This window comes from Bos indicus x Bos taurus, chromosome 19 (genome assembly GCF_003369695.1).
Source record: "Bos indicus x Bos taurus breed Angus x Brahman F1 hybrid chromosome 19, Bos_hybrid_MaternalHap_v2.0, whole genome shotgun sequence".
In the NCBI taxonomy this organism is placed as follows: Eukaryota; Metazoa; Chordata; class Mammalia; order Artiodactyla; family Bovidae; genus Bos; species Bos indicus x Bos taurus.
Window position 1 is genome coordinate 48,180,576 of NC_040094.1, and position 26,872 is coordinate 48,207,447.

Sequence of the window (26,872 nt, forward strand, 5' to 3'; positions counted from 1 at the left end):
TGCAAGGGACCCAGGTTCGATTCCTGGGTCAGGAAGATCCCCTGGAAGAGGGAATGGCTATTCATCTATTCATGTTGGTATTTTTGCCTGGGGAATCCCATGGACAGAGGAGCCTGGTGGGCTACAGTCCCTGGGGTTGCAAACAGTCAGACACGACTGAGCAACTAACACTCACACTTGACTGTCACTTTTCAGCCAGAGGGCCACTGTGCCTATAGCTGGCAGCCATTAGTCTTGGTGCCAATGATGACGGTGCCATATCCCACCAGCTGAACACAGATACACATCTCCTAAAGCACACAGCAAGGTCAGTGACGCTGCTGCTGACGGCCCAGGCAGGGCCCCACTCACCCTCTCTCTTGTGGCCCGGTCGTGGTTGAGTCTCATGAGTTCTGCAAACCTCTGTTCATAGAGATGAAGCAGCAACACCAGGTACAAGCCTGAATTCATTAGCTCATTTTGTACCTACAGGTGGACAAGAAAGCCTTTAAGTTCATCTATAAAATATTCATGGGCTCAATCATAGGGTGGAGGATCCTAGGCCAAGAGGGGACAAGAAATAGGAATGGGAGCCCAAGCCCCAAGGCAAGGCCTGCTCTGGAGGGGGACCGGACAACAGAGCAGAAGGGGACCCGGGGTGGAGGCATCCTGGAATCCTTGACTGCCTAGTGGAGGATGCCTGAAGAAGCTCCTGGCCTGGTCCTGGGCTGTGGACACTCACTGAGTAGTTACCTGCCATGGCCTTGAGCTGAGTGTTGGGAGAACACAGGGCCAAAGGTCTCAGCTCCCTGCTGGGACCCCATTCTGTGATGTGGGAGAGAGTGTGCCTCATTCAAAGACGGCTCCCGTATCAGTGGGATGTGTCAAGGGCCACTAAGGAGTCGTGAATGGGAAGAAAGAGGCTGGTGGCATATGACCTGGGAGACAGTGTCTCTGATGGTCCTAAAAGGATGGGAGGGACTTTGGGAGGTGGCTCTGAGGGCCATTCAGGGCCTTTTAGACAGAGGCCCTGAATGGCCGCACACACATGAGGGGGCGGAGTGTTTGTTGGGCAAAATTCTCTACTCGTGTAGCTGGAGTATATGGGGAAGGTGCTGGCTTTGAATTTTTAAAAAGTCTTGCCGTGGGCTGGGGAGATGGTGCGGTGAGACCACATTAGGCAGAATGGAGGCAACTGGATGTCATGTTGTGTGTACACGTGTAGCCGCTGGCCGCTGAGAAGGGGAGTCAACCGGATAAGACTGTATGACTCAGGAAGGCAGACGGGTCTGTTGGAGAATCTGGGACACATGTCCATGGTGGGAACATTTGATGTTCCTAGATCCCTTATTTGCTCAGGGAAAGGGCCTCAGGCCTTAGTTCTCTAACTTTCTCCCTTCACAACTGGGCTTAGTGATGGTCGCACCTAGGGGCTCCCTGACTCCCCACCCTCCCTGGCTGCCCTATTGTCATCTAAGCCCCAGAGAGCATGTGCCCGGTGGGGCCTCGGAGGCCCAGTGGGGCCTCAGATGCCACGTGAACCTCAAGGCCTCTGCGCGTGCTCTTTCTCACATGGTTTGTTGGCTTGCTTTTGTGCGTCTGTTTCTGTTGAAAATCTTTATTTAGCCGTGCAGGGTCTCAGTTGCAGCACTCGGAACCTTTGCTCTTTAGTTAGGGCATGTGGGATCTTCAGCTGCAGCATGCAAACTCTTAGTGGCAGGAGGTGGGATCTAGTTTCCCAGCAGGGATTGGAGCCAGACCCCCTGCACTGGGAGCATGGGGTCTCAGCCTCTGCACCACCAGGGAAGTCCCTTCATGTCTCTGCTGTGAAAACTCCTCTGCCAATTTCCACCTTTCCAAGGCTGTGTCCATGACTTTCTTTACAGCCGTCACAAGGTCGCCTCCTTGCAGAAGGCTTCCCGATGAAACGCATTTGTTCCAGGCGTTCCTCCCTGAGTCCTAAGCCTTCGTCTTTGCTGTGTATGCCGCGTCGTGCACTGGCTGATATCTTTGCTTTTTCTCAGTGGGTGGGTGGTGGTGTATTTCTCACTGGTGCTGACAACACTGGGAGGTTCCTCTAGGGAAGATCTGACCATTCGAGTGACCGTGGTTCCTCTGTCCTTGGCTCCTTTGGCAGTCTGTCTTGCGGAGCCTCGCCCCGTGGACCTGCCTCGACCTTCAGTAAATTCTCAGATTTGTGATGACTCCTCCCCGTCTGCCGCTTTATTCCCCCATCTGTCCTTGGGTCAGATCTCCAGGGTGGGAGGATCGGGGATGGGCCAGACGATGCTCAGGAAACCCCAGGGGACTAGAAGCCCCGGCAGAGGGCACGGCCCTTGACATCACCCTTGGGAAAGGTCGAAACCGTGACTGCTTTCCCAGGAGAACTGAAGCTCGGCCTTGACACAGTAGCATCTCAGTGCCGCCTCCTTCCTTTCCCCCGGAGGCCCGAGGGGCTTCACACGCCCGGTGTCCTATTCCCATCCCATGGAGGGCAGCGCAGGAAGCCGGCACAGAGCACACCCCTTCCAGGATGGATCGGCTGCCAGAAAAGGTGCTCAAGCTGAGCAAAGATCCTTGCGCTCTTCCCTTCTGCATTGGGGCCAGCTCTGAATCTTGGTGACCACTGGCCTCAAGGTCACTGCTTGAGCCCCCTCCTGCCCTACAGACCTGCCTTCAAAGACTCCAGCCAACAGTCCTTAGTGGTTAGCCTATTTTTAGCCTTTCTCTTCTGACCTTGGCCTAGAACAGGCAGAGAGGAGATGGCTCGTTTCTCTTTTTTCTGTGTTAAAGGCCTCCTCCCACCTTCCCCAGGAGCCGGTGCTTCCTTTGCCATCTGTCTCAGGAGCCACCACCTCTGGGAAGCCTTCCCGGACTACCTACCACACAGACCAAGCCTTGTCCCTTGTTGACTTTTCCTCATGGGGGGCCTCCCATGAGCTGTCGATGGCTGTCTCCTGAGTGCTTGCTTCACCAGGAAGCCTTTCTGCTCCCAGACACTCCGATGCATAACGGCAAGTCAATCAGATAGAAAATGGCTTGGAACTATCGGGCCTGTCAAAGCGTGCAGGGAAATCATTTACTTTTTATGACTCCATAAGACCCGGAGGCATGCAGATGGGAAAATATCCACTAATGTTTTCTGCAGATCATTTGAAAAGTCACTTCCAGCAGATTGTGTCTCTTCCCTGGTCTGTGGGAGGGAACCTGTCACTTGGTGCCATAAATCTCGCTGGCCCAGCTCCTTTATGTGCCCTTTGCAGAGCCTGTGATGCTGGACAAAAGGGGCCGGGTGGGCCAGTCGGCGCAGACATTTCATAGTCAGCGTGGAGTCATCCTTTTTACCCTAAGCCACAAGTGGGAGGCGTTTGTTATCAGAGAGTTCCATCCGTCGTGTTTGGTCGGTAAGGGCAGGATGAGCTAATTTTTGGAGCGTTATTTATTGGAGTTGCTCCCGACCTGACCCTCCACGGCCCGTGTGCATCACACTTTGCTGCCCACGTGCAACAGCAGAGATGGGGGTGGGGAGGCACGTGAAGCAGTGGGCAGGAGCTCAGGGGGGCACTCTGCCCACCTACCAGATGTTTTCCTTCCTTTTCTCCTGCCCTTTTATTTTGTTCAAATCCATTTCAGCAGAGAGATTTGTTATGGATGGAAATTCTCAATGTAATCTGCTCAAAGAAAGAGAGCCTGGCTAAGAGTTCTAGCAAGTCTTCAAATATGTTCCAAGGATGCTCCCAGGTGTGAGGGGGATTAGGTGGCTACGTGTGTCCAGGGACATCTGTCCACAGCCGAGAGGGAGCACGGTCAGCGGCCGAGAGGGAGCACGGTCAGCGGCCGAGAGGGAGCACAGTCAGGCCTGTGCTTCCAAACAATGATAGCCAGAGGCCCGCTGAGCCCCTCCTGTGTGGCAGGGGCCAGGATGGCAGGGGCACTTCTTCATCACACAGGGAGCCGGGAACCCCAGAATGGGCAGCCTGGGGCCACCATGCCCTGTGACATTGGGCAAAGACTTTTAACTGTGCATGGAGAAGGGGACTCCATTTATCAGTGGGGAGAATTATAGCCTCTGCTCTGCCTCATTTCCTCAATGCGTGATGACAAAATGAGCTAATATGAGTGGACGTGGTATTTCGCAAAACAGAAAACATCCTGCAAGAGACAAGAACTAAAGCTAGGACTGGGGGCAAGGACCACATGTGCCTTGCCTGCCCCTTTGCTCCTAGTGCCTGGCCCATGCCTGGAATATTATTGCTCAATAAATACATGCATGGATCAAAGAATGAGGGGGAAAGTGTATAATTTTGGGTTAGTGATGACTTTTGACTCTTGTGGTCCCAACTTTAACACGTGTCAGAATTACTGAAAGGGCCTTTTAAATGCAGTTCCTGGACACCCCCTTTTCCCAAATGCTGATTCACTAGGTCTGGGCAGGGCCCAAGAACGTGCATTTCTAGCAAATTCCCAGATGATGCTGTGGGCCCTGGTTTGGCAACCACCCATCTCAAAGAGCTGCTCTCAGCTAAGGATCAACAGTTGGTAGCCAGGAAGCAGAATCTGGTCTGTGGATGTGTCCTGGTTGAAAGGAAGGAGGGTAGGAAAGAAGGAAGGATGTGACCACCTTCTGCTGGAAGGAGTATTCACTGCCTTGCCATAGTCGCCACCGCTCCCAGTGGATGGCACTTGGGAGATTCTGAGCAGCTGTTAATCTGCCTGGTCTCTATGGCATTTGAGTGTACAATCTCTGACCTCAGTTTTTCTTAAACTTCTTTTCTCCTGGTCCATTTTGCAACCTGGACTGTTCCTTGGAGCTCTATCTGTTGCCATCCAGGAGCTCTTCCTTCCGCTCAGAAACCCAATCAACCAATCCATCAATCAATTGTGAGTCCCACCTCCAGGTTCAAGAGCGTGCGTGTGCACACATACACACACGACAATATGGAGTTGCTTCACGGGCAACACTGCAGGGAGGTGGGCAGTGGGTGTGGAATGCCTGCTGGGCTTAATTTCCAGGCATCTTTGAGTAAGGGCGGGAGCAAGTTGATGCCAACCCTGGCAGGCCAATAAATGGACTGCCTGATGCCCACAGCCCAAGGTGCTTAGTTCAGGTCCTGGTCTCCCCTCCGCCCCTCCAGCTGCTTTAGCTTCATGGGGCCACCCCCCAGACAGCCTTTAGGAGTTCCTAATCCAGCCACCTGGAGCCTGGTAACAAGCCCTGACCCTATGGGGACCACCCAATGTCCAAAAAAAGGAGGGAAAATCAGATTTCAGTGCCCTGTTAGAGGTCACGGTTAGCATTCCTGCTGGCTCTACTCAGGTGCATTGAACCAAAGCCGGGAAACACACACTAATCCAAGCCCCTCAGAGAATACTGACAGTGCTGGCTGGGCACCTACTGGGCAAGTCCACAGTCTGTGGTCAGATGCTAAGTGAGGTATCTTAGAGGGCTTTGTCCTCAAAAGCCTGTGTGTGGAAGGCTCACTCTTTCTCCTCTCTGGTCTTTTCTTGGCTGTGCTGGGTCTTAGTGGGGGCACATGGGATCTCTGATCTTCACTGAAGCGTGTGAGATCTAGTTCCCTGACCAGGGATCGAAGCTGGGATTCCCTGCATTGAGAGCACCAAGTCTTAGCTACGACCACCAGGGAAGTCCCCGTCACTGTCTTTGTGCTAAATGACAGTTACTCCCATCTTCATCCGTGGAGAGTTTCTGAACTTGTGGAAGTCACACCTCCCTAGTGCCTCCAGTTTAACTCGGACTGTTAGCAAACAGACACTACTAAATTCACCACCAGCCATCGGAACAGTCGGAACTGCCGTAAAAGAGGGAGCTCTCGGCTGCTTTCCATCCGCAGATAAATATTGCACATTGGTTCTTGCGACCTTTGTTCTCCCACCAGGGTAGGTCTGTCAATCTAGTTTCTCCCTGTGATTATAATGAAGGGCATTTTCAAAAGGCTTTGATGGCCTGTCAAGTTCTCCTCGAAACTAATTTAAACTCTTTTCTGCTTCCATGTCGTGTAATTAGTGTGCTGGGTATTTTCCATCTTCCCCTCCAGCTCCATTTTTCACCCTGCTCTGCGGCCGAGAGGCTGATCTCTATGGGTTGCGTTTACTTGGCCCCCTTGTGCTTGGGCTCCCCATTGTGTTCAGGTCCTAGGAGGAGACCAGAGGGCAGGAGGAGAGAGGCTGGGGTAGTTATCTCCCGGTTCCCTCTCTGCGGGGCAGTGGGGTGGCCATGGCAGCTTTCCCCTACTCACAGGCTGGTGGTGACTCTCTCCTGGAGCCATAACCCAGGATTTAAAAAGGTAACTATAGGACTGCCCAAACTCAGGGGAACCATTTCGACTCTGTTGTGCTTTTTGCACAAAAAAGGTCTGGCTATAGGCCAGGGCTTCCCTGGTGGCTCAGCGGTCAAGAATCTACCTGCAGTCCAGGAGACACAGGAGACGTGGGTTATCAGGTTCAATTCCTGGGTCGGGAAGATCTGGAGGAGGGCATGGCAACCCACTCCAGTATCCCTGCCTGGAGAATCCTACGGACAGAGGAGCCTGGTGGGCTGTGGTCCACAGGGTCCGAGAGAATCAGACACAAATGAAGCGACTTGGCACACACACATTGACAGGCCAATGATCTGAAAGCCAAAGTGACTCCTCTGAAGAGTGACATTTCAGTTGCTAACAATGATTTTATGGTTTTTATATTATGCCCTTTACAGTTGTGGTTATTAATCATTTTTTCCCCTAATTGCGTGATGAGGGAGGTCAGTCTTGAATTATAATGGTAACGATGGGACGTTTTCATTTGAGAGAAATATCTATTGACTGCTTATTGTTTGCCAGGCATCGTCCAGATCAGCACTACCCAATAGAAATACCGTGTGAGCCACCAATGCAGACAACACATGTAACCTGAAAATTTCTAGGAGCCACAATAAAGAAGTATAGAAAGAAACTGGTGAAATTATTAATAATTTTAATAATGTATTTTATTTGATCTGATATGTTTTAAATATCACTTATACTGTAGTACGGGCTTCCCTGGTGGCTCAGTCGGTAAAGAATCTGCCTGCAATGCAAGAGACTTGCGTTCGATTCCTGGGTCAGGAAGATCCCCTGGGGAAGAGAAGGGCAACCCATTCTAGCATTCTTGCCTGGAGAATCCCATGGACAGAGGAACCTGGCAGGCTACAGTCCATGGTGTTGCAAAGAGTCAGACACAAATGAGCAACTAACTATTTATTTTAAACTATAATATAAAGTTATTTATGTGATTTTTTTTTTTAAGAGTGAAAGTGAAGCTGCTCAGTCATGTCCAACTCTTTGTGGTCCCATGGACTGTAGTCTACCAGGCTTCTCTGTCTATGGGATTTCCACTCTTAGTTTCGGACTGAGCCTTTGAAATTTGGTGTGTAACACAGCACATCTGGACTGGAAGTAACCACTTGTTTGTGAGCTAGCTGTGTCTGTGGCTTCCATGTTGGGCAGCATAGCTCTAAACAGAAGTGTTTGCCTGAGACATGGGCAATGAACTATTATTTCGGGCATAAACCACCTTCCCATCTAAAGTTAACTCTTTCACAGTACTAGAATTGCAATCCAATGGCCCAGGGGAGTTAATTCACGAGGTGTTTTGTTTTGTTTTGTTTTTAAACACACAATAGGGAAATTCCATGGTTGTCCAGTGCTTAGAACTAATTGCTTTCACTGCCGAGGACACAGGTTCAATCCCTGGTTGGGTGCAGCCAAAAAAAAAAAGCACAGAGTAAACAGGTAAACAGGTGCTTACATGTTTTTAAACCCTGAGCAAAGCTGTTCCTCATTACCCCCCAAGATTACTCAATATATAAATTGGGGACTATTTCTCCAAGACCCTGATTTTTTTTCTCTTGTGGCTATTCAACTTCAATTGTTTCAGCAAATTTGGGTGTGGAGCTTGCCAGACTTTTCCTATCTCTATATGTCTAGTCAGCTACTTCAGCTTCCTACTTTGTCCCTGACAGTAGTGGGACCTCAGCAGTGGGACTAAGTCTTCTAATCCTCCAGTGGTCCGATTTTGGGAACAGACTTTCTCAGAGAAGCGAGCTGAATTGGGAGCCTTGCACAGGACCTCTGCACCCCACCTCCACTATTATTCCTGGTATCAGAGAAAGAGCTCCTTCCTGCCTTATACCTCTACCCATGTGGACCCAGCATGGGTAGGAGGTTCTCTTACCCGGGACTGCTGGTGCTTCTGGTAGAACTCGGTCACATTGAAATCATCCAGGTTGACCAGTAGGCTTTGCTTACACATCTCACAGGTCTTTACAGCACCAAGATCTGCTCCTTAAAATGAAAGAATTTTGTTACACGTAACCCTTTTGGTGTTGACATTTTGAGAGCGAATTTGTATGTGTTAGGAATTCTGAGTTTTGGTGGCCTTTTTATAGTGGGTCATCTTCTGTAGAAAATGACCTTGAACCTGAGAGCTGAAATTTTCTTTGTCATTGTTTTCATTATTATGCAAGCTTCCCATGAGTGAAATTCCCGTGACTTTTAAATAACAGGTCTTGCTCTCTGTTTAAATATAAACACATAGGTTCATAAACTTGGAATTACTACATGGAGGCTGAGAGTCTGTGACACACGTGTTTGCCAGAAGAGTGAACATTGGGTCTATGTTACTGATGTTTTTCCTGGTAGATCTAACACAAGTCCAGGCAAATAAATTAGTAAGGACCAAATTGATGGCAGAAGCTATCTTCGACCTATGGCTTAAAAATCTGCCTTTACTTCTGCCCATGTAACTCCCCGACTGAGAAAGTGAGGGACCCCAGGCCCACATGTGGGCTGTGGTATAGCGATATCTGGGTCGAACACTTGAGCCTGAGCTCAGCCTCATTTGGGAAAAGACACAGGAGAAGGCTTCCTTTGTTCCTGGTTTGTTGTTGTTGATTTTTTGTTTTGTTTTTTAATATAGTTATTTATTTGACTGTGCCAGGTCTTACTTGTGGCCTGTGGGACCTTTAGTTGTGGCATGAGAACTCTTAGTTGTGGTGCATGGGATCTAGTTCCCTGACCAGGGATTGAACCTGGGCCCTCTTGCACTGGGAGTACAGAGTCTTAGCCACTGGACCACCAGGGAGGTCCTCCTGTTTAGTTTTGTTTGATGCGAATTCTAGATCAGCACGTTTCCCCCCCTTTATCCTATTCCTCAGTGCAAAGTGGAAGATGCAGATCTATGGTTGTTATATCTAAGCAAGTGTGATGCCGTCTGTCCTTTCCCCTGGTGTAGGTGCTGCATTTTGGTTAATGATGTACTGGTGTTTGTTTTATGCTTTAGAAAACAGAGGACTGGGAATTCCCTGGTGGTCCAGTGGTTAGGACTCTATGCTTCCAATGCAGAGGGCCCAGGTTTGATCCCTGGTTGGGAAACTAAGGTCCCACAAGCCACCAGGCACGCCAAAAAAAAAAAAAAGAACACAGAAGACTAATCAGTTACTTGAATTTATTTGGTAAAGATAGAGTTTGTACAGTTTTACAATCCAGTTCTACTTTTCCCCAGTGGGGATACAAACAGGTAGTAAATTATAGAGACTTTCAAAAGACAAGGATGAACACTGATCCCTCATCTGCATTTTGATGACTTGATTTTTTTTTTTTTTAACAACATTCTGTAATACTTAAGGCTATGGATCATCCCATGTGTCCTCCAGTCTAATCCTGCCTAGCACACCCAGGCCAGAATTGGCATTTACAAGCATTTAGCAGCACTTTCATCACATATCTCATGAGTAATTTTTTCTGTTCTAGATGTTTAATTGGCCCAAATTTCTAGCAAGATAAAGCATTGCACGGCAGGGTCATTAGCTGCTGAGATCCACTTGTTCTTTGCTCTCTGAAGGGCTAGGTTCTCTGCTCACTGTGCAAAGATGCCTTTAAGCAACTCGGGCTGCAGTTGCTACTACTCTCCTCCAGATGTGGAGAAAGGGCCTTGAGGAGAGAAGAGTTAACTGGTTCATCCCGAGTGTTCATTCCCTGATTAAATGGTGTGCTGTGCTTGTTGAGGGGGGGGCTGGCCACAACCCATGGGGACAGGGTCAAGGTCAAGGTCTCCTGGGTCGCCTAGCACAATGACAACCAAGGAGGACAGCATGGAGGAGAGAAACAGCCTCTGGCTCTAGGGTAAAAAGTTTGCAGAGATGGGGACTCTGAAAGACATAGCAGGTCTTTTCAAAGTAAACTCTTCTTTGCATTGGCGTCCCCCCTTTTTTTTGTTATTCAAGTTGCTCTTGTTCATAAATATTTTAAAGAAACTTCTTGTTCCCTGCCAAGAAAACTACAGCCGACCTACTGACGTGGCTATATTTAGGTTATAACCTCCCCAGGGCGTTGAGAATGGGGACTTCACACCCAGTTACAAGCTCTGTTAGAGACAGAGCTGCCAAAATGAGCACAATGGGAATCTCTTTATCTAATGTAGGGCTAGAAAAATTACATTGGTAGGCTTTTCCTTCCCCTGTTCCAGAAAGGCAGCTTGGCTCAGTTTCTGGGTGTCAAGCCTCTCCACACCTTCTCTCACAAGTCAAAGGAAGCAGGTCTTGCTGGGGGTCTACCAGCTGTCCTGACTGCTGGGTGCTTGCTGAAGTCCAAGCATGGGCCTGTTTGTGGTTCCCTCTTTCCCAAGAGGTAATCTTAGCATCTCTGCTCAGGCCTCAAGCAGGAGTAGAATTTAATAGCACATTCCAGGATTCATCCCTGAGCCTTGAAAAAAAAAAAACAAAACAAAACCAAAACCAACTCATTTACCTCCCATAATTTGAAAGCAGCGTTTAGTCCTGATCCTGTCTGTCATGGGCCTCCCAGCAGGAGCCCTGGGCCAGTGCCCCGCTGTTCTCTGTTGTCGGGGCTCGCGGGTCCCACACGGCGGCGTCTCGTGTTAATTACATATCGCGGCACGTATGTCCTTCCGCCTTCCCCACCTACCTGATGTTATTTTCACTTTCAGCCATTTTTTCAGGCACTCCTGATGAACAAACTGCAGGCTTCCCACACAGCCGCATGGCTCCAGGAGAGGGTTGGTGGGGGAACCCCCGGCTATCTGACAGATGCGACACAAGTCTCCCTCCTCCTCGGAATCCTCCTCCAGGAGACTAAAAGGAAAACAAGCGCTCGTCACCAGGAGTCTGCACGTCGGCAGTTTCCACAAATACTAGTTTCCACAAATACTAGCTCCCAGAGCGTCCTTGGGGCCGGGGGAGGGGGGTGGGGGAGGTGGAGGGAGCCTGGAAGGAGGAAGGTTGAGGGAACCCGATCTCCACCGCTGCGCCTTCCTGGGGCTCACCCACTGCTCCCTCCGACCCTGCTGCATGGTCACTGATAATAAGTGCATGGATTCTTGTCAGGCTTCTTTGCAGTTACCAATGGGTGCGAGCTCACCAGGAGAACCCAGCGCTCCTATCGCACAGCTAGAGATTGGGAAAGGACTCCAGAGGGAAGCTGAGCCAGAGGCTAGGAGCCCCTCTCCACACCTCGGCCACTGTGGGGTTTAGCTGGTGTGGTGTGTTAGTGAGTGTTGGGGGGAGGTGAGCGTGGGGGGATTTGTGGTCAGCAGGCCTGGGTTTGAGGCTTCCTTGAGTTTGATGACATGCTGCTTAAGCTTCCCGGGTCTCTGTTTCCTCAAGTGTAAAGCCATGAGGATAATCTGACAACTGCTACCTACTTACAAGGGTGGTAAGGGCAGCCTGGGTGCAGGTGATGGTGATAAGGTGCATCTGGAGCCTGTCGAGCGTTGGCAGGTGCTACTCAGTAGATGCTGGTTGGGATGAATGATGAACCAGTGAACTTGGACCTGAGCTCACCATTACCCTTGCCAGTGAATTATGCCGACATTCCAGAATATAAGATGCTAGTATGTGATGAAGATGGAATTAGTGAAAGTGTAAGCAAACATATTTGTATCTCATAAACAGTAAGTCAGGAATAGCTGGTAGATATTTCTGTAGGGAGGGTTTTGAGAGGCCTAAGGCTATTTTTTTGTGCTTTAGAATCTTCATGGGCCTGGGGACTGTCCGGTCAAGGAAAGGAAAATTGGCTGGAGACTAAAATCAACAGAGAGGAAGAAATAGCCATTGCTCTGGATATAGGAGAGTATGCTCAGTTTCTTAAGAGAATTTTCTCCCCAAGAAAGGGAAATTCAATGAAAAAGAACAGAATTGCACTGTCTTGTGATAGTCACCAACAAAAGAAGAAATATGCCATGTTTATCAAAAAAAGACTCCCCCAGATAATCTATAGATTCAATGCAATTCCAATGAAAATCCCAACAAGCTGATGCTTAAATGTTTGTATAGTGAAAGATTCTTATGGAACAAAATGGAGAGGGAGGCTTTGCTCTGATAAATTTATAAAGCCGCAGTCACTGAGATGATGTTCTTTAGGGAAAAACAAAAAGGCCAAAAGGACAGAACAGAGATCCCTGAGACAAGCTTACACACTTATGTTATATGGCAGATGCGGCTCTGCAGGGGGAAGATCCTGGGTGTTCAAAATGCATACCTCACACCACACATTTAATGTCACACTTGAGTCCAAAATTCATTTCACATTAAGTCCTAAGTGTGCAAAGCAAAACTGTAGAGATTTTGGAAAAGAGTAGGTAGAATGTCGCAATGACCCCAGGTTACAAAGGATTTCTTAATTAAGACAGCAAGATACAAATCACAGTCCAAACAGAAGATGGATACAATTGACTACATTAAAATTAAGAATTTACTTTCCTTAAGAAAACATCAAGAAAGAGGAGATACCAACTCTCAATACAAATTGAGAAAAGATATGTCCAAGATATAACTGTCAAAGGATCAGATTAGTTGCCAGAATATATAATGGGTTCTTTTATATATATATATATATATATATATATATATATATATATATATGAAGGATTCTTAACATAAAAGAAAAATATTCTAAAAGAAAAATAGGCAGAAGACATAGGTAAGCATTTTGTAAAAGAAGAAAGACAAATGGCTATTTAACATTTAAAAGAGTCAAGAGGGACTTCCCTGGTGGTCCAGTACTTGACTCATCTCGCAGGGGGCACAGGCTCAGTCCCTGGTGGGGAAGATCCCCTGGAGGAAGAAATGGCAGGCCACTCCAGTATTATTGTCTGGAGAATCCCATGGACAGAGGAGCCTGGAAGGCTTCAGTCCATGGAGATGCAAAGAGTCAGACGCAACTGAAGTGACTTAGCACGCACTGTGCTAAGTGTAACTCATCGAGGCAGTACACATCGTGCATATCATTGTACACGTCGTTGAGACAGTATGTTAACTTGCACAGTGGAAGCTGTGCTACCCACCAGCCCAGCAAGTCCACTTTTACATATATATCCCGGAGGACCCTTCACATGTACGCCAGGCGACGTTCACAAGACTGATCGTGCATCATCGTGCACAGAAAACGGTAGGGGACGCAAACGTCCATTGACTTGTAGTAATTCCTAGGACGAAGTAGTCTGTAGTGGTGAATGCAAATGCATTAAACCCGAAAATATCAACCAGGATGCATCTGCCTAATGATATAAGTGGGAAAAGCAAGTCACAGAACAGCTATTCCATTTCTATGGAATTCAAAAATAATAGAAACATTTCTACAGGTTCAAAAATATACACAGTGTGTTGTTTAGGAGTGCATATACTCATATGGTGAAGCCATAAGGCAAAAAACTTCCAACAGCAACAAGATAAAAAGCAAAGGAATTATAAATTCAATGTAAGAATGCTTTCCAGGGGCAAACAGTCAGACATGACTGAGCACTTCACACACACACACACACACACACACACACACACACACACACACACGGGGTGTTAGGAGGGAGAAGATGAAGGGAGGACATGAGGAAGTAGGGTGGGTGAGGGGCTCACAAGCTCCAGTGAGTTTCTGTCTGCTGGAAGGTGGTCATACAGATGCCTAGGTTTTGTTCTAATTCTCTGCTGCTGCTGCTGCTAAGTCACTTCAGTCATGTCCGACTCTGTGTGACCCCACAGACGGCAGCCCATCAGGTTCCCCCGTCTCTGGGATTCTCCAGGCAAGAACACTGGAGTGGGTTGCCATTTCCTTCTCCAATGCATGAAAGTGAAAAGTGAAAGGGAAGTCGCTCAGTCGTATCCAACTCTTCGAGATCCCATGGACTGCAGCCCACCAGACTCCTCCGTCCATGGGATTTTCCAGGCAAGAGTACTGGAGTGGGGTGCCATCGCCTTCTCTAATTCTCTAGATGTGTGCAAATGTTATATACTTATTTGTATGTATCTAACTAGTCAAGGGAAAAGTTTAAAGAGTGTAAGAGGCATTGAGAAACGGGCTTGAAATCTTAAAATAAGGCATATTATAAAATATGACCATGTTTACTAAAAATTGCATTTATATGCAAAGACCAAAGACTGGAAACAAAGTTTTTCACAATGCTTTTCTCTGGATTATAGGGTTATTGGTTATTCTTTTAAGTCTGTATTTTTAATATTTTCCAAAATGAATGCTTTTCAAATAATTAGAACAGCATAAGGTTTATTATATACAGAAAAAGAGAGTGTCTGATAAACACAGTGCACAAATAACAGCTGTTTAATGCATTACTACCCCTAGACGTAGATGCATTTTTAACAGAAGTCATTTTTCACCCAAAGGCGTTGCTTTGGGATGATGGAAATCCAGACCCCTGACAAGTGGGTTTAAAAATGTGTTTGGGGGTAGGTGAGGATGGATTGGTGCTGAGACCTTTTGGCCCTTAACCCTGGGTCAGTCTTTTGGTAGTTTGATATGAAAACAAAAAAAAAGTGCCACTGACAAGGAAGGTAACTTCATCCCCGCAGTTGGAGAAGAGCTCTAGGAGTATGTGTGCATTCTAAGTCTTAAGTCTTATCTTTTCCTCCTTTTTGCACTCAAATTCACTGCCATGGAATTTTCTCACTTGCAAATGAACACTAATAAGTTAATGGCCCAGTGAGCCATACTAACACACGAGAAAGAGGGCTTGCCTTCAAAGAACCACTTTCCAGATCAGTAAGCCAACATCAAGGCATGGTAACCCCTAGGAGGAGTGAAATGGTCGAATCCTGACATGATGCTTAATGATGGCTTTAAAAAGTATCACATTTCATAGTTGTGAAATATCCCCAAATCATCTCACAAGAAAGGAGATATCAAAGAAAAGAGCAATTCAAAAAAGATCTGATTTCTCTCTTTCTCATGCATGAGAAACAGCACAGAAAATGGAAGCAGTGGTCACCCCAGCGTGGCCCTTCAGAGAACTGAGGTAACTATGGTAACTGTTTGAGACTGGCCTTGTAGTTTGGAAGATTCAAATTCTAGAACTGTTGGTTGGATTTGCCCAGAGTCCCATGGGGGAGAGCTGGTGAACTTCAAGTGCTGAGTGGCTCCTTCTCTGGGGAGATAGCAACCTTTTCGTAAAAATCTCTAATTGCTGGGGGTGAGCGGGTGGGTAAGGGAAAGCCATGTATAACAGTCAAAAACGCTTGGGATTCCCTGGCTGTCCAGTGGTTAGGACTTGGTGCTTCCACTGCAGGCGGCATGGGCTCAATTCCTGGTCAGGAAAGTAAGTTACTGCAAGATATGCAATGCAGCCGAAAGACGTGCTATCTGGCAAACTTGCCTTTCTTACAGTTATAGCATGCAAGGGAAAAAAACACTTTGGGAATACTGAAGACATTGGGCTGGAACACAGAATGTTTCTTTGTAAAGATATATATTTTAAAAGCAACAAAATAGACAATTTTCTTGAAAGAAGCATCATTAAAATGTCAAGGAAGGGCTTACCTGTGATTTAAAATCCCATGAACACTGAAATCAGATTGATTATATTCTTTGTAGCGAAAGATGGAGAAGCTCTATACAGTCAACAAAAACAACACCGGGAGCTGACTGTGGCTCAGATCATGAACTCCTTATTGCCAAATTCAGACTGAAATTGAAGAAAGTAGGGAAAACCACTAAACCATTCAGGTATGACCTAAATCAAATCCCTTATGATTATACAGTGGAAGTGAGAAATAGATTTAAGGGCCTAGATCTGATAGATAGAGTGCCTGATGAACTATGGACTGAGGTTCGTGACATTGTACAGGAGACAGGGATCAAGACCATCCCCATGGAAAAGAAATGCAAAAAAGCAAAATGGCTGTCTGGGGAGGCCTTACAAATAGCTGTGAAAAGAAGAGAAGCGAAAAGCAAAGGAGAAAAGGAAAGATATAAGCATCTGAATGCAGGGTTCCAAAGAACAGCAAGAAGAGACAAGAAAGCCTTCCTCAGCGATCAATGCAAAGAAATAGAGGAAAACAACAGAATGGGAAAGACTAGAGATCTCTTCAAGAAAATCAGAGATACCAAAGGAATATTTCATGCAAAGATGGGCTCAATAAAGGACAGAAACGGTATGGACCTAACAGAAGCAGAAGATATTAAGAAGAGGTGGCAAGAATACACAGAAGAACTGTACAAAAAAGATCTTCATGACCCAGATAATCACAACGATGTGATCACTCACCTAGAGAAGTGAAGTGGGCCTTAGGAAGTATCACTACGAACAAAGCTAGTGGAGGTGATGGAATTCCAGTTGAGCTATTTCAAATCCTGAAAGATGATGCTGTGAAAGTGCTGCACTCAATATGCCAGCAAATTTGGAAAACTCAGCAGTGGCCACAGGACTGGAAAAGGTCACTTTTCATTCCAATCCCAAAGAAAGGCAATGCCAAAGAATGCTCAAACTACTGCACAATTGCACTCATCTCACATGCTAGTAAAGTAATGCTCAAAATTCTCCAAGCCAGGCTTCAGCAATACGTGAACCATGAAATTCGAGATGTTCAAGCTGGTTTTAGAAAAGGCAGTGGAACCAGAGACCAAATTGCCAACATCCGCTGGATCATTGAAAAAGCAAGAGAGTTCCAGAAAAACATCTATTTCTGCTTTATTGACTATGCCAAAGCCTTTGACTGTGTGGATCACAATAGACTGTGGAAAATTCTGAAAGAGATGGGAATACCAGACCACTTGACCTGCCTCTTGAGAAACCTATATGCAGGTCAGGAAGCAACAGTTAGAACTGGACATGGAACAACAGACTGGTTCCAAATAGGAAAAGGAGTACGTCAAGGCTGTATATTGTCACCCTGCTTATTTAACTTATATGCAGAGTACATCATGAGAAACGCTGGGCTGGAGGAAGCACAAGCTGGAATCAAGATTGCCGGGAGAAATATCAATAACCTCAGATATGCAGATGACACCACCCTTATGGCAGAAAGTGAAGAGGAACTCAAAAGCCTCTTGATGAAGGTGAAAGAGGAGAGTGAAAAAGTTGGCTTAAAACTCAACATTCAGAAAACGAAGATCATGGCATCTGGTCCCATCACTTCACAGCAAATAGATGTGGAAACAGTGGAAACAGTGGCTGACTTTATTTTTCTGGGCTCCAAAATCACTGCAGATGGTGACTGCAGCCATGAAATTAAAAGACGCTTACTCCCTGGAAGGAAAGTTATGACCAACCTAGATAGCATGTTGAAAAGTAGAGACATTACTTTGCCAACAAAGGTCCGTCTAGTCAAGGCCATGGTTTTTCCAGTGGTCATGTATGGATGTGAGAGTTGGACTGTTTAGAAGGCTGAGTGCCGAAGAATTGATGCTTTTGAACTGTGGTGTTGGAGAAGACTCTTGAGAGTCCCTTGGACTGCAAGGAGATCCAACCAGTCCATTTTGAAGGAGACCAGCCCTGGGATTTCTTTGGAAGGAATGATGCTAAAGCTGAAACTCCAGTACTTTGGCCACCTCATGCGAAGAGTTGACTCATTGGAAAAGACTCTGATGCTGGGTGGGATTGGGGGTAGGGGGAGAAGGGGACGACAGAGGATGAGATGGCTGGATGGCATCACTGACTCGATGGACGTGAGTCTGAGTGAACTCCGGGAGTTGGTGATGGACAGGGAGGCCTGGCGTGCTGCGATTCATGGAGTCGCAAAGAGTCGGACACAACTGAGCGACTAAACTGAACTCAACCTTTTTAGGAAAGCACTGCTTTTTGGCATTAGAGAAATGGAATTTTAAAAATATAGTTGCATATTCATACATTTATGAAAACCCCTCACCTTTCTTGTATTTTCTTGAGTTTCTCAGGATCCGTCTTCATTTTAGGGGCTCCCTTTGCTTTGGTAAAGCCAGAGAACTCCATTCCGCTTCCATTCTCATTTTGGTTTGGGAACTCAGACCCAGCAAAGAATGTAAAAGGTCTGTTTTCTTGCAGAGACCGCACCACGTGCAAGTGGCCTTGTACATTCATTCCTGATGGGGAGGAGCTGGAAGACTCCATCAAGGACAGGTTGCCCTGAGGATTCGGCAAGAGATTGTCTGTATATAAGGGAGCGTCCTGAGCCGGGCTTGTTGAAGTAACATCTTCTGCTCCCCTGACATCAAGGTCATGTGCACTGTCTACTGGAAGGTAACTGCAGTTTTCAGCACCAGCAAGTAGATTCCTGTTTCTAATGGGGGACAGTGGTTGATGACCGCTAAACCTGGAACTTCCCTCCGAGTCTGAACTGGGAACTAAGGTAGATGATGGGGGCAGGTCTGCCAGAGTATCATCTCTCAGAGTGAAATGTGTGACTGATCCAGGCATGTTATGGGACAAATTCACTGATGATCTTGGAGCCATTGGTCTACCAGCAAGGAAAGAATCAAGAGGGTTACTAGACTCACTTAAATAGGCCTGACAGTCTCTTTCATAAGCATGGGTTCCAGGCCTCTCTTCCATAGAGATACCATCACGGGATTCATTTTCAGCATTGATGTCATCCTCCAGGCTGGGTTCGGATTGGGTGTCCCATGAATGAGAGGCCTTTTTCTCACTTTCACAGTCACTGCTGTCTTTTCCTTTAATAGATCCCCCATCAGAGAGCCCAGGGTCTTGGGACATCCTTTGCCCGACAGAAGATTGCTCTGTCACTGGCTCCATCGCATTGCTAATTCTTAAGGAGCCATGGCTGGCCTCACTTCTCCTTATAGAATTCACTCTGCAGTGTGCAGGATTTTCTTCAGAGTTTTTATTTTTGGCCTGAGTGGCCAGTGTCCCAAGGAATCTACTTCTCTTATGACTGGAAGGAGAACGGGGCGGGTGCATGCCAGCCATCAAAAGTTCTTCCTCCATGTGGGTTTCCTCTTCTGTGTCATCATGTTCACCTCCAGGGTTTGAGGATAAAATGGAATAGAAGTCTTCGTCTCTGAACCGAAACGTGGTCCTTCTCGGCCCTCCCAGGGTGCTGGCTACAAGTGGTGGCCCCAAGGACTCATCCAACTCTTGGGGACTGTGTGTTCCTTGGAAGGCCTGGGGCAGGGCTGAGTGTGGCGTGCTCTGGGAGCGCGTGCCTGTGTCTCCTTTTCTGGCTCGTTCAGTGCGGGAGTTTTCCATCACCATTATTACTTGTGAGGATGGGACCAAGTTTCTTCTCTCTTGAGTCGGCCTCTTCAGCTTGGTATCACTTGCCCATGCTGGATGTTCTTGTTGAACTATTGGATCTGCATTGAGAAAAGACAAGCTTAATCATTTTACTGTAGGTGCTCGTGGATGCAAGACCTCTTAATACCAAGTGGGAGGGTCCTATAAGGCAACCAACAAGCCCTGGAGAGGAAAACGGACGTGGTTAAAGTGGCTGGAGGTACTGAAAGTGTCCAGCAGAGTCCGCCTCAGTTTAAAAGTAAAGTGTGAGTCACTCAGTCGCGTCTGACTCTTCGCGATCCCATGGACTGTAGCCCACCAGGCTCCTCTGTCCATGGCCTCACTTTACCACCTACAAATTCTGTTTTGCATACTTGTGGAGCTCAGGTTGGTCCTGGGGCAGCAGAGTGACCCTGAGGATACAGATCTTTTCTGCAGAAGCTCTTGGAAGACTGTCCAGCCCCCATATCAGTCAGGGCTGATGATGAGTAAAACCTCTCATTCAATATGAATATGACTTTCATATTCATACCTGTATTTGTTGAGAAGGAAAACCAGCGGTCCAGGAATGATTATTACAGAAACTACCAGCGCTGACCCATCCCAATTCATTCAACATACATTCATACTCCTGCTTCACACGCAGCTTCACAGAACCTTAAGAAATGCATGGTCCACTGTGGCAGATTGGAGGAAGGCTCTAGAAACTGGTGTCCCATTAAATTGATGATTGTGGTTACGTTTACTATTCCCTGCAGATAAAAATCATAACTCTCTCATGAAATCATGATCTCCCCTTTGTCACTAGCCCCTAATCAGTTTGTGACCTCTGGCTATGATAGAATTCCTCTCCATTGTCTCCTGAATCTGAAGTATAGGGAGGTGTAGAAAGAGTCGGGTGAGTGCCCAAATGGGTGGAATCCTCTGAGGGTGAAATGGTTTCATTTACAAGGTAAATGGTTAAAATTTACCTTGTAAAATTAGTGAATAAGCACAATTTATTGAGGGCAGCATGCTAACTGTGCTATATACATTAGGAAGTCCCATAACTTGCCAAGATCCTATTTCCAGTAAATGATGGAGTGAACATTTGAATTCAGGTCTGCCTGATGCTGCAGTTTGTCTCCATAACCACTACCCTGTGTTGCTCCTGAAGAAACAATTTCCTTGTGAAAATAAGAATCTACTTCATTCATCACGTGTGAACTGCTGAGCATTTTTACCCTCGTAGTGTGGATAGAACACTGGACCTACTTCTCCGATTCCACTCACCTGTGTTCCCTCCTGCCATCAGCCCTCCTCCCACCCCACCCTCCCCTCCCCCGTTCCCCTCCCTGCTGTCTTGCAGGGTCTGGTGAGGCGCTATTTCCTTATCCTTCTAAAGCAATTCACCCTGTAGGGTGGCCAGGACTCCACAGCTTTAGGAAGGCCTGTGCGGTAACAGCTCAGGCAGGCAAAATGCAAATCCTCTGAGTGTGCAGCTTAGCTAAAGGCCAAGTCCATACAGTCTTGCTTTAATGGAGCTCCCAGGGAGCACCAGTCCTGGTCCCTCTGTAAGCCTCTTTTCACTGTGAACCGCATGGGACACTCGGGGACACAGTGAGAATCTTTACTCATTGGCTCTTCTGGAAATCAGTTAAGCTTTCCTATCAGGCTCCCCCTGGGTTTTATAAACCCCAGTAAGAGACGAAGCAGTGATTCTAGGATGCTCTGGTATGTGGCTGTGGATATAAAGGAGTGGAGCTGTGTTTCCACCCAGGCTGGGCTGATGGCTTTTTAAAGAACAAATGCTTCTGCGTAGTGATCTGAGTTCTCCTGATATATGTATCTGTTGTTGTGCTTGTGTTCAGTCGAGTCTGACTCTTCATGACCCCTGGACTATAGCCCACCAGGCTCCTCTGTCCATGGGATTTCCTAGGCAAGAATACTGGAATGGGTTGCCATTTCCTCCTCCAGGGGATCTTCCCAACCCAGGGATCGAACTCACATCTCTTGTGTCTCCTGCATCAGCAGGCAGATTCTTTACCACTATGCCACCATATGTGTGTATGTATAAATATATACATATACATACATATATATATATTACATGTACACACTGCTATTTTTATTTATTTTTGGCTGCACTGGGTCTTCACTGCTGCATGTGGGCCTTCTCTGGATGTGGCAAGCAGGGGCTACTCTCTAATTGCGGAACGTGGACTTCTCATTGTGGTGGCTTCTCTTGTTCCAGAGCACAGGCTCTAGGGCTTGTGGGCTCAGTAGTTGTGGCACATGGGCTTAGTTGCTCAGTGCCGTATGGAATCTTTCTGGACCAGGAATCAAACCTGTGTCCCCTGTGCTGGCAAGTGGATTTTTATCCACTGTCCCACCAGCCAAGTCCATATATATGTTTTTTTTGTGTGTGTGTGTGTGTGTGTATATATATATATATATTTTTTTTTTTTTTTTTTTTTTTTTGAGAAAAAGGTAGTACGGTGGATTCAGAAGTATAGTCTTCAGTTGGTTACTTTTCATTTTGAATGTGACTGGAGAAGGAAATGGCAACCCACTCCAGTATTCTTGCCTGGATAATCCCATGGACAAAGGAGCCTGGCGGGCTACAGTCCATGGGGTAGCAAAGAGGCGGACACGAACTGAAGTGACTGAGCACAAGGGCCTCAGAGATTAGCTAGCAAGTGCTGAGACCTGAATCTTCTGGTTGTGAACACACAGAGCAGCTCCTCTGCCCTGAGTCTGTTTAGTTCAGGCTCCGGGAGATGCCCCCACCCCCCACCCCCAATAGGCTATCAGCTAGCTAGCTAGATAACAAGAATCTGCTTGAGTGGCTTCTGAAACCCAGAAACTGGAAACAGCAGGAGCCACATCTTATTTCACGGAAGCCACTGACACTGGCCTCTGGGGCAGGAGGGAGCTGCAGGCTAAGTGCTGCCCTGCAGAGCGTGCAGATTCCAGAAACGCCAGGGAGTGCGTCTCCACCCTTCCTCACCATCCCAGCAGCCTTCCTCTTTAAAAATTCAGTCCCTGTGTGTTTCCCCTAAAGGTGGCAGACTGTGCTATTCTATGTTTATTTATGCTAGTTTAACCCTTTTTCTTGTGTCTATCAAATAGGGAGCAGATTTCATAGCTCCAGGCCTGGGATGACCCCTAGACTGCCTATGTCCAGGGATGTAGTCTTCACAGCTCAGGCCTTGCAGATGCTGCTGAGGCCTCTCTGAGGCCCTGCATGGGCTCCAGCTGTGAGCGGAACGCCTGCTGTTTCCAGGAGCCCAACTAGGTGCGACTGTACGTTGTAGGTGCAACGAGATGAAACCAGAAAAAGCACCTCTCTGCCCGAAGGCTGTGGCTTTGTTCTAGACTTCTACATGTGCTTGACCAACAGTTTTCATCTGTTTTGACAGCCATAAACTTTTAACTGTTTTCCTCTGGTTAATAAAAGTAGTTGGTATTTATTGTAGAAAACTTGGGAGACACACAAGAGGATGAAGAAGAAGTGAAAATCACCAAGTATCTGAAACTCAGAGGAACATCGCTGCTGTTCTGGAATTCAGAGGTGGGTTGCAAACTCAAGACCCCGGGCTACTTTTATTCTGCAGTTGCCTGTTTGAACACTGAGTTACTTGCCTTCAGGCGGAGTGTGTCTGGTGGACTGCAAGCATCCTAGCCGGTGTTAGGCACCTCTGCCCTTCCCGCCTGTTCCCTGAAGACATTTGAATTTACAACCCAGGGCTTGCTTATCTAGAAATACTATTTTTAAAAACAAAATTGGGTATTTGGGCATATACACTTTTATGTCCTGCTTTCTTTCCCTAAACATTTTTATTGTGAGCATTATCTCCTGCCATTAATTGTTCTTTAAGAACATGATAATGATTCTACTCTAAGGGTACATTATACAAACCCTTCCCCCTGTTGTTGGGTATGTAGATTGTTTCCAGATTTTTGCTGCCACAAATCACACCATGATAGACATCCTCGCTCATACCTCCTAGACTGCAGATCTTATTTTCTTAGAATAGATTCACAGGAGTGGAATTGCAAGCTCTCTAAAGACAAGGACACAGGTTGCCAAATTCCAGTTTGGCCCAAGTGACCCTCCAGCTAGGATACGAAAGCATCTCTCCTAACTGTGGTGGTTCCTGGGAGTGTAGCTGCGGGCTTGGCATAGCACCTGAGTATCTGTACCTGGAAAATCTTAGTAGTTTCACTATCAGTATTGAGCAGTATTTTTTATATAATTTTGTTTACTCTATTTATTTATTTTTATACTTGTGCTGGGTATTCCCTGCTGTGTGGGCTTTTGTCTAGCTGGGGTGAGCAGGGGCAACTCTCTAGTGGGCGGTGCGTGGGCGTTTGTTGCAGAGCACGTGCTCCAGGGTGCACAGGCTTCAGTAACTGTGGCACACTGGCTCAGTTGCTCTGCAGCCTGTGGGATCCTCCTGGATCAGGGATCAAACCCATGTCTTCCGCATTGGCAGGTGAATTTTTCACCATTGAACCACCAGAGAAGTCGTTGAGCATTATTCTAAAAAAAGACCTTAGCCCATTTGGTAGGCCAAATTTCTCTCTTGTAAATTTACATTTACTACTGAGTGAGCTTGAACTTTTTACCCCCCTCCCCAGACTTTATTAACCACCTGTATTATTTCTTCTGTGAAACTGTCTGCAGTGCCTCTTCCCCGGTTTTCCTATTAGGTATTCATGTTTTCCTTATTGATTTGTAAGCGCTTTCAATATATTAGCTCTCTGTCACATTTGCTTTGGATCTCTTGCTGACACAATTCAAACATCTGGCTCCTACTCCAACTTATGCAAACTACTTTATTATATTTATTCATTTATTTTTTTGCAAACTGCTTTGGAATGTGAAAAAAAAAAAAAAAGGACCAGAGGCAAGATAAGGAGTCAGGGGTATAATAGAAGATCAGGACAAATTCTCAGTGAATCTCAGGATAATGGAAAGTATCTTCTGGGCACACGTGGAGGATTAGATGAGACTCGTGGGTCAAGGAATGTTTGATACACGGGGAACCTCACCTTCCAAACAGCAGTCTAGAGTTCACTGAGGACTGTCGGGGAGATGGCAGGAGAAACTAGTGGTAGTTGAGTTCCCGCAATATTCAAGTGCTGCTGAGAATAGCACTTCCTTTCGTTATTCTAGCAAGGTAGATTTCATTATCCTTATTTTAAAACATGGGCACTGTAACCCAGACTGGCTTCTTGACCACCCCAGGCTGCACCACTGGGAGGATGGAGGGCTGGGATTAGCAGTGAGCTCTGCCCTTCCTGCCAGGAGGCATTAGATCACTGGGGGCCTCTGGACATTGAGCTGTTACAGAGTCACATGTGCTCCAATCTCCCCTAACTTCAAGCCATCCGAGTACATGTTCTATATTTACTTGTGTCCACCACAGTACATATCATACTTTTAAGTAAAGGCTCCTGCGTTCAGTGGGTGGTGCGGAAAGGTGATGCTCAGTGGCTCCTCCAAGGGGACGAAACAGGTGCTTGGCTGGCAAGGTGAGCTGTCAAGCGTCCCTTTCCTTGACCCCCAAGGGGGCTCCTTAGGACCTACTCCTCCTTTCCTTTGCCACCGCAGGAGAGGACAGCGTGGTTAGCCGAGCAGCGTGGCTCGGGCCTTGGGATGAATGCTCAGGACCAAAAGAGGAGGTGTCGGCCAAACCAGTGTTTTGAAATAAAGCCTATATCTGCCTCTATGTTATTTCTTACACGCTAAGATCTTGACACCTTGGATCAGAAGGGAGAAAATCTCTGGGGGAGGTGAGTTGTCTGCCATCCACAGACCTCTATCCTGCCCTCCTGGGAGGTAGGTGGGGAATTGCGGCGGGGTGAGACATCCTCAGAGCTGGAAACTGCTTCTCTACCCACCCCCTCCCCCACCCACCCCCATACCTACCACCCACCACCAAAATACCCTCTCCAGAAGCCTAACGGTGGGCATCCACTCAAAACCTTACATGGTCTTGCTTATGGAGTAATGGCAGAGAAAATGAAAACTCTCCCCGCCCTGCCTTTGCCTGCCAGCCTCCCTCAGAGAAGGAAACTGGATCCAATAGTTTGTTTTTAAAACCTTTTAAGTATTTCATTATAAAGTACACTCTCTTCACACAAAAAGCACACGGAATTCACCATGTAATAGTGTAAATCAGTCTCTGAGGTCAGAGATGTATGAGCATCCTCACCTATTCCCCTGAGGGCAGGTACCTTCCCAGGCCGCTGCAGTTTCTGTCTGCTTCTGTCCCCAGACAATCGTGGGCTCTGCGTCTCTGGGCTGACTGTCAGTCTCCCCAGGTTTGGCCTCCTCTTCCTTGATAAAATCTGTGGTGCCTGGGCTGCTGAAAAGTGCAAAATCTTTTCAATAATTTTGTATAGGAAAACATCTTTGTAGAAAGACTGCTCAGAGGGCCTGTGGTGGGGAAGGCGGTTAGGGGAATAAAAAAAAAAAAACAGGAGGTGAGGGAGAAGCTGGATTTGAAACCTGGCTCTATGATCTTGTAACCACATGGGCTTGGACAGATCACTTCCGGAAGCCTCAGTTTTCCCCACCTGTGACATGGGAATAATAATACCTACTTCACAAGACTGTGATCACCATTCATGAACACCCCCTGACACCTGCCATGTGGATTCTGAAGGGGGTCCTTCCTTTTGCTAAGAAGTTTCTAGCTTCCAGTTCATAGATATTGGGATGGGCCTGCTGGTGAAACCATCGAGAGCCTTTATCTTTGGGACACACAAAGCCCAGCTCCCCATGTCCTCATCCAAACTTGAATCACAGTCTGTTCTGCACCTAGATATTCATATCCTCAGGTTGCTTATTAGCAACTAATATGGCCTTCCAGAAAGAGTCCAAGCATCTGGGGACCTTTTTTTTTTTTTTGCCTGTGTGTTATCCACCACTGGGTGGCGGGGGGGTGGGGGGGGGTGTTGATACATTCCCAGGAAGACAGTAACTGAAGTGCCAATTCTAACTGAGTTCCCGGTAATATGTTTTTTTTTTTTAAGTCACATTTTGAATTAGGTTGCTAATTGGTATGAATAATCTCAAGTTTCCTCTTCACATGTATTAAGTCTCAGTGCATATGAGCTTGGGAAAAGAGTTTTGTTGTTTTCCACGCATCTCTACAAGTTCTCAAGTTCACAGGCAGTTAGATGGTGAATTTCTAGATGAAATGCTTCCAGGAGAATTTGCCTGGCTCATCTCCTCTTGGACAGTTCAGAACTTTCACAAATAGCCAGCAGCCAAGGGGGAGGGAGGGTAAAGCTGGGAAGGGTCTCTGAGTCGTATGCGCGAGAACAGCCTTCCTTGGCACATGAAGACAACTGGATTTATGTCCCACGGTGTAAGTTGTGGTTATGTGGGTCTTTTAAAATCAGATTGAGG

At 46.9% G+C, this 26,872-nt stretch overlaps 1 protein-coding gene across 3 annotated transcripts in view; it reads right to left on the minus strand.

The window, feature by feature from the left end:
- MARCH10 (membrane associated ring-CH-type finger 10) overlaps positions 1–26,872 on the minus strand; it is a 102,823-nt gene that overhangs the window by 12,578 nt on the left and 63,373 nt on the right. For all 3 annotated transcript variants that reach the window (XR_003506838.1, XM_027518400.1, XM_027518399.1), the window contains exons 5-9: positions 25,671–25,823; positions 18,125–19,547; positions 10,941–11,107; positions 8,191–8,300; positions 352–465 (exon numbers count right to left, since the gene is read on the minus strand). Coding sequence is in view for 2 of the 3 variants with exons in the window: in XM_027518400.1 (XP_027374201.1) it covers positions 352–465; positions 8,191–8,300; positions 10,941–11,107; positions 18,125–19,547; positions 25,671–25,823 (1,967 nt within the window). In the remaining variant the exon portion in view is untranslated. The remainder of the gene's footprint in view (positions 1–351; positions 466–8,190; positions 8,301–10,940; positions 11,108–18,124; positions 19,548–25,670; positions 25,824–26,872) is intronic.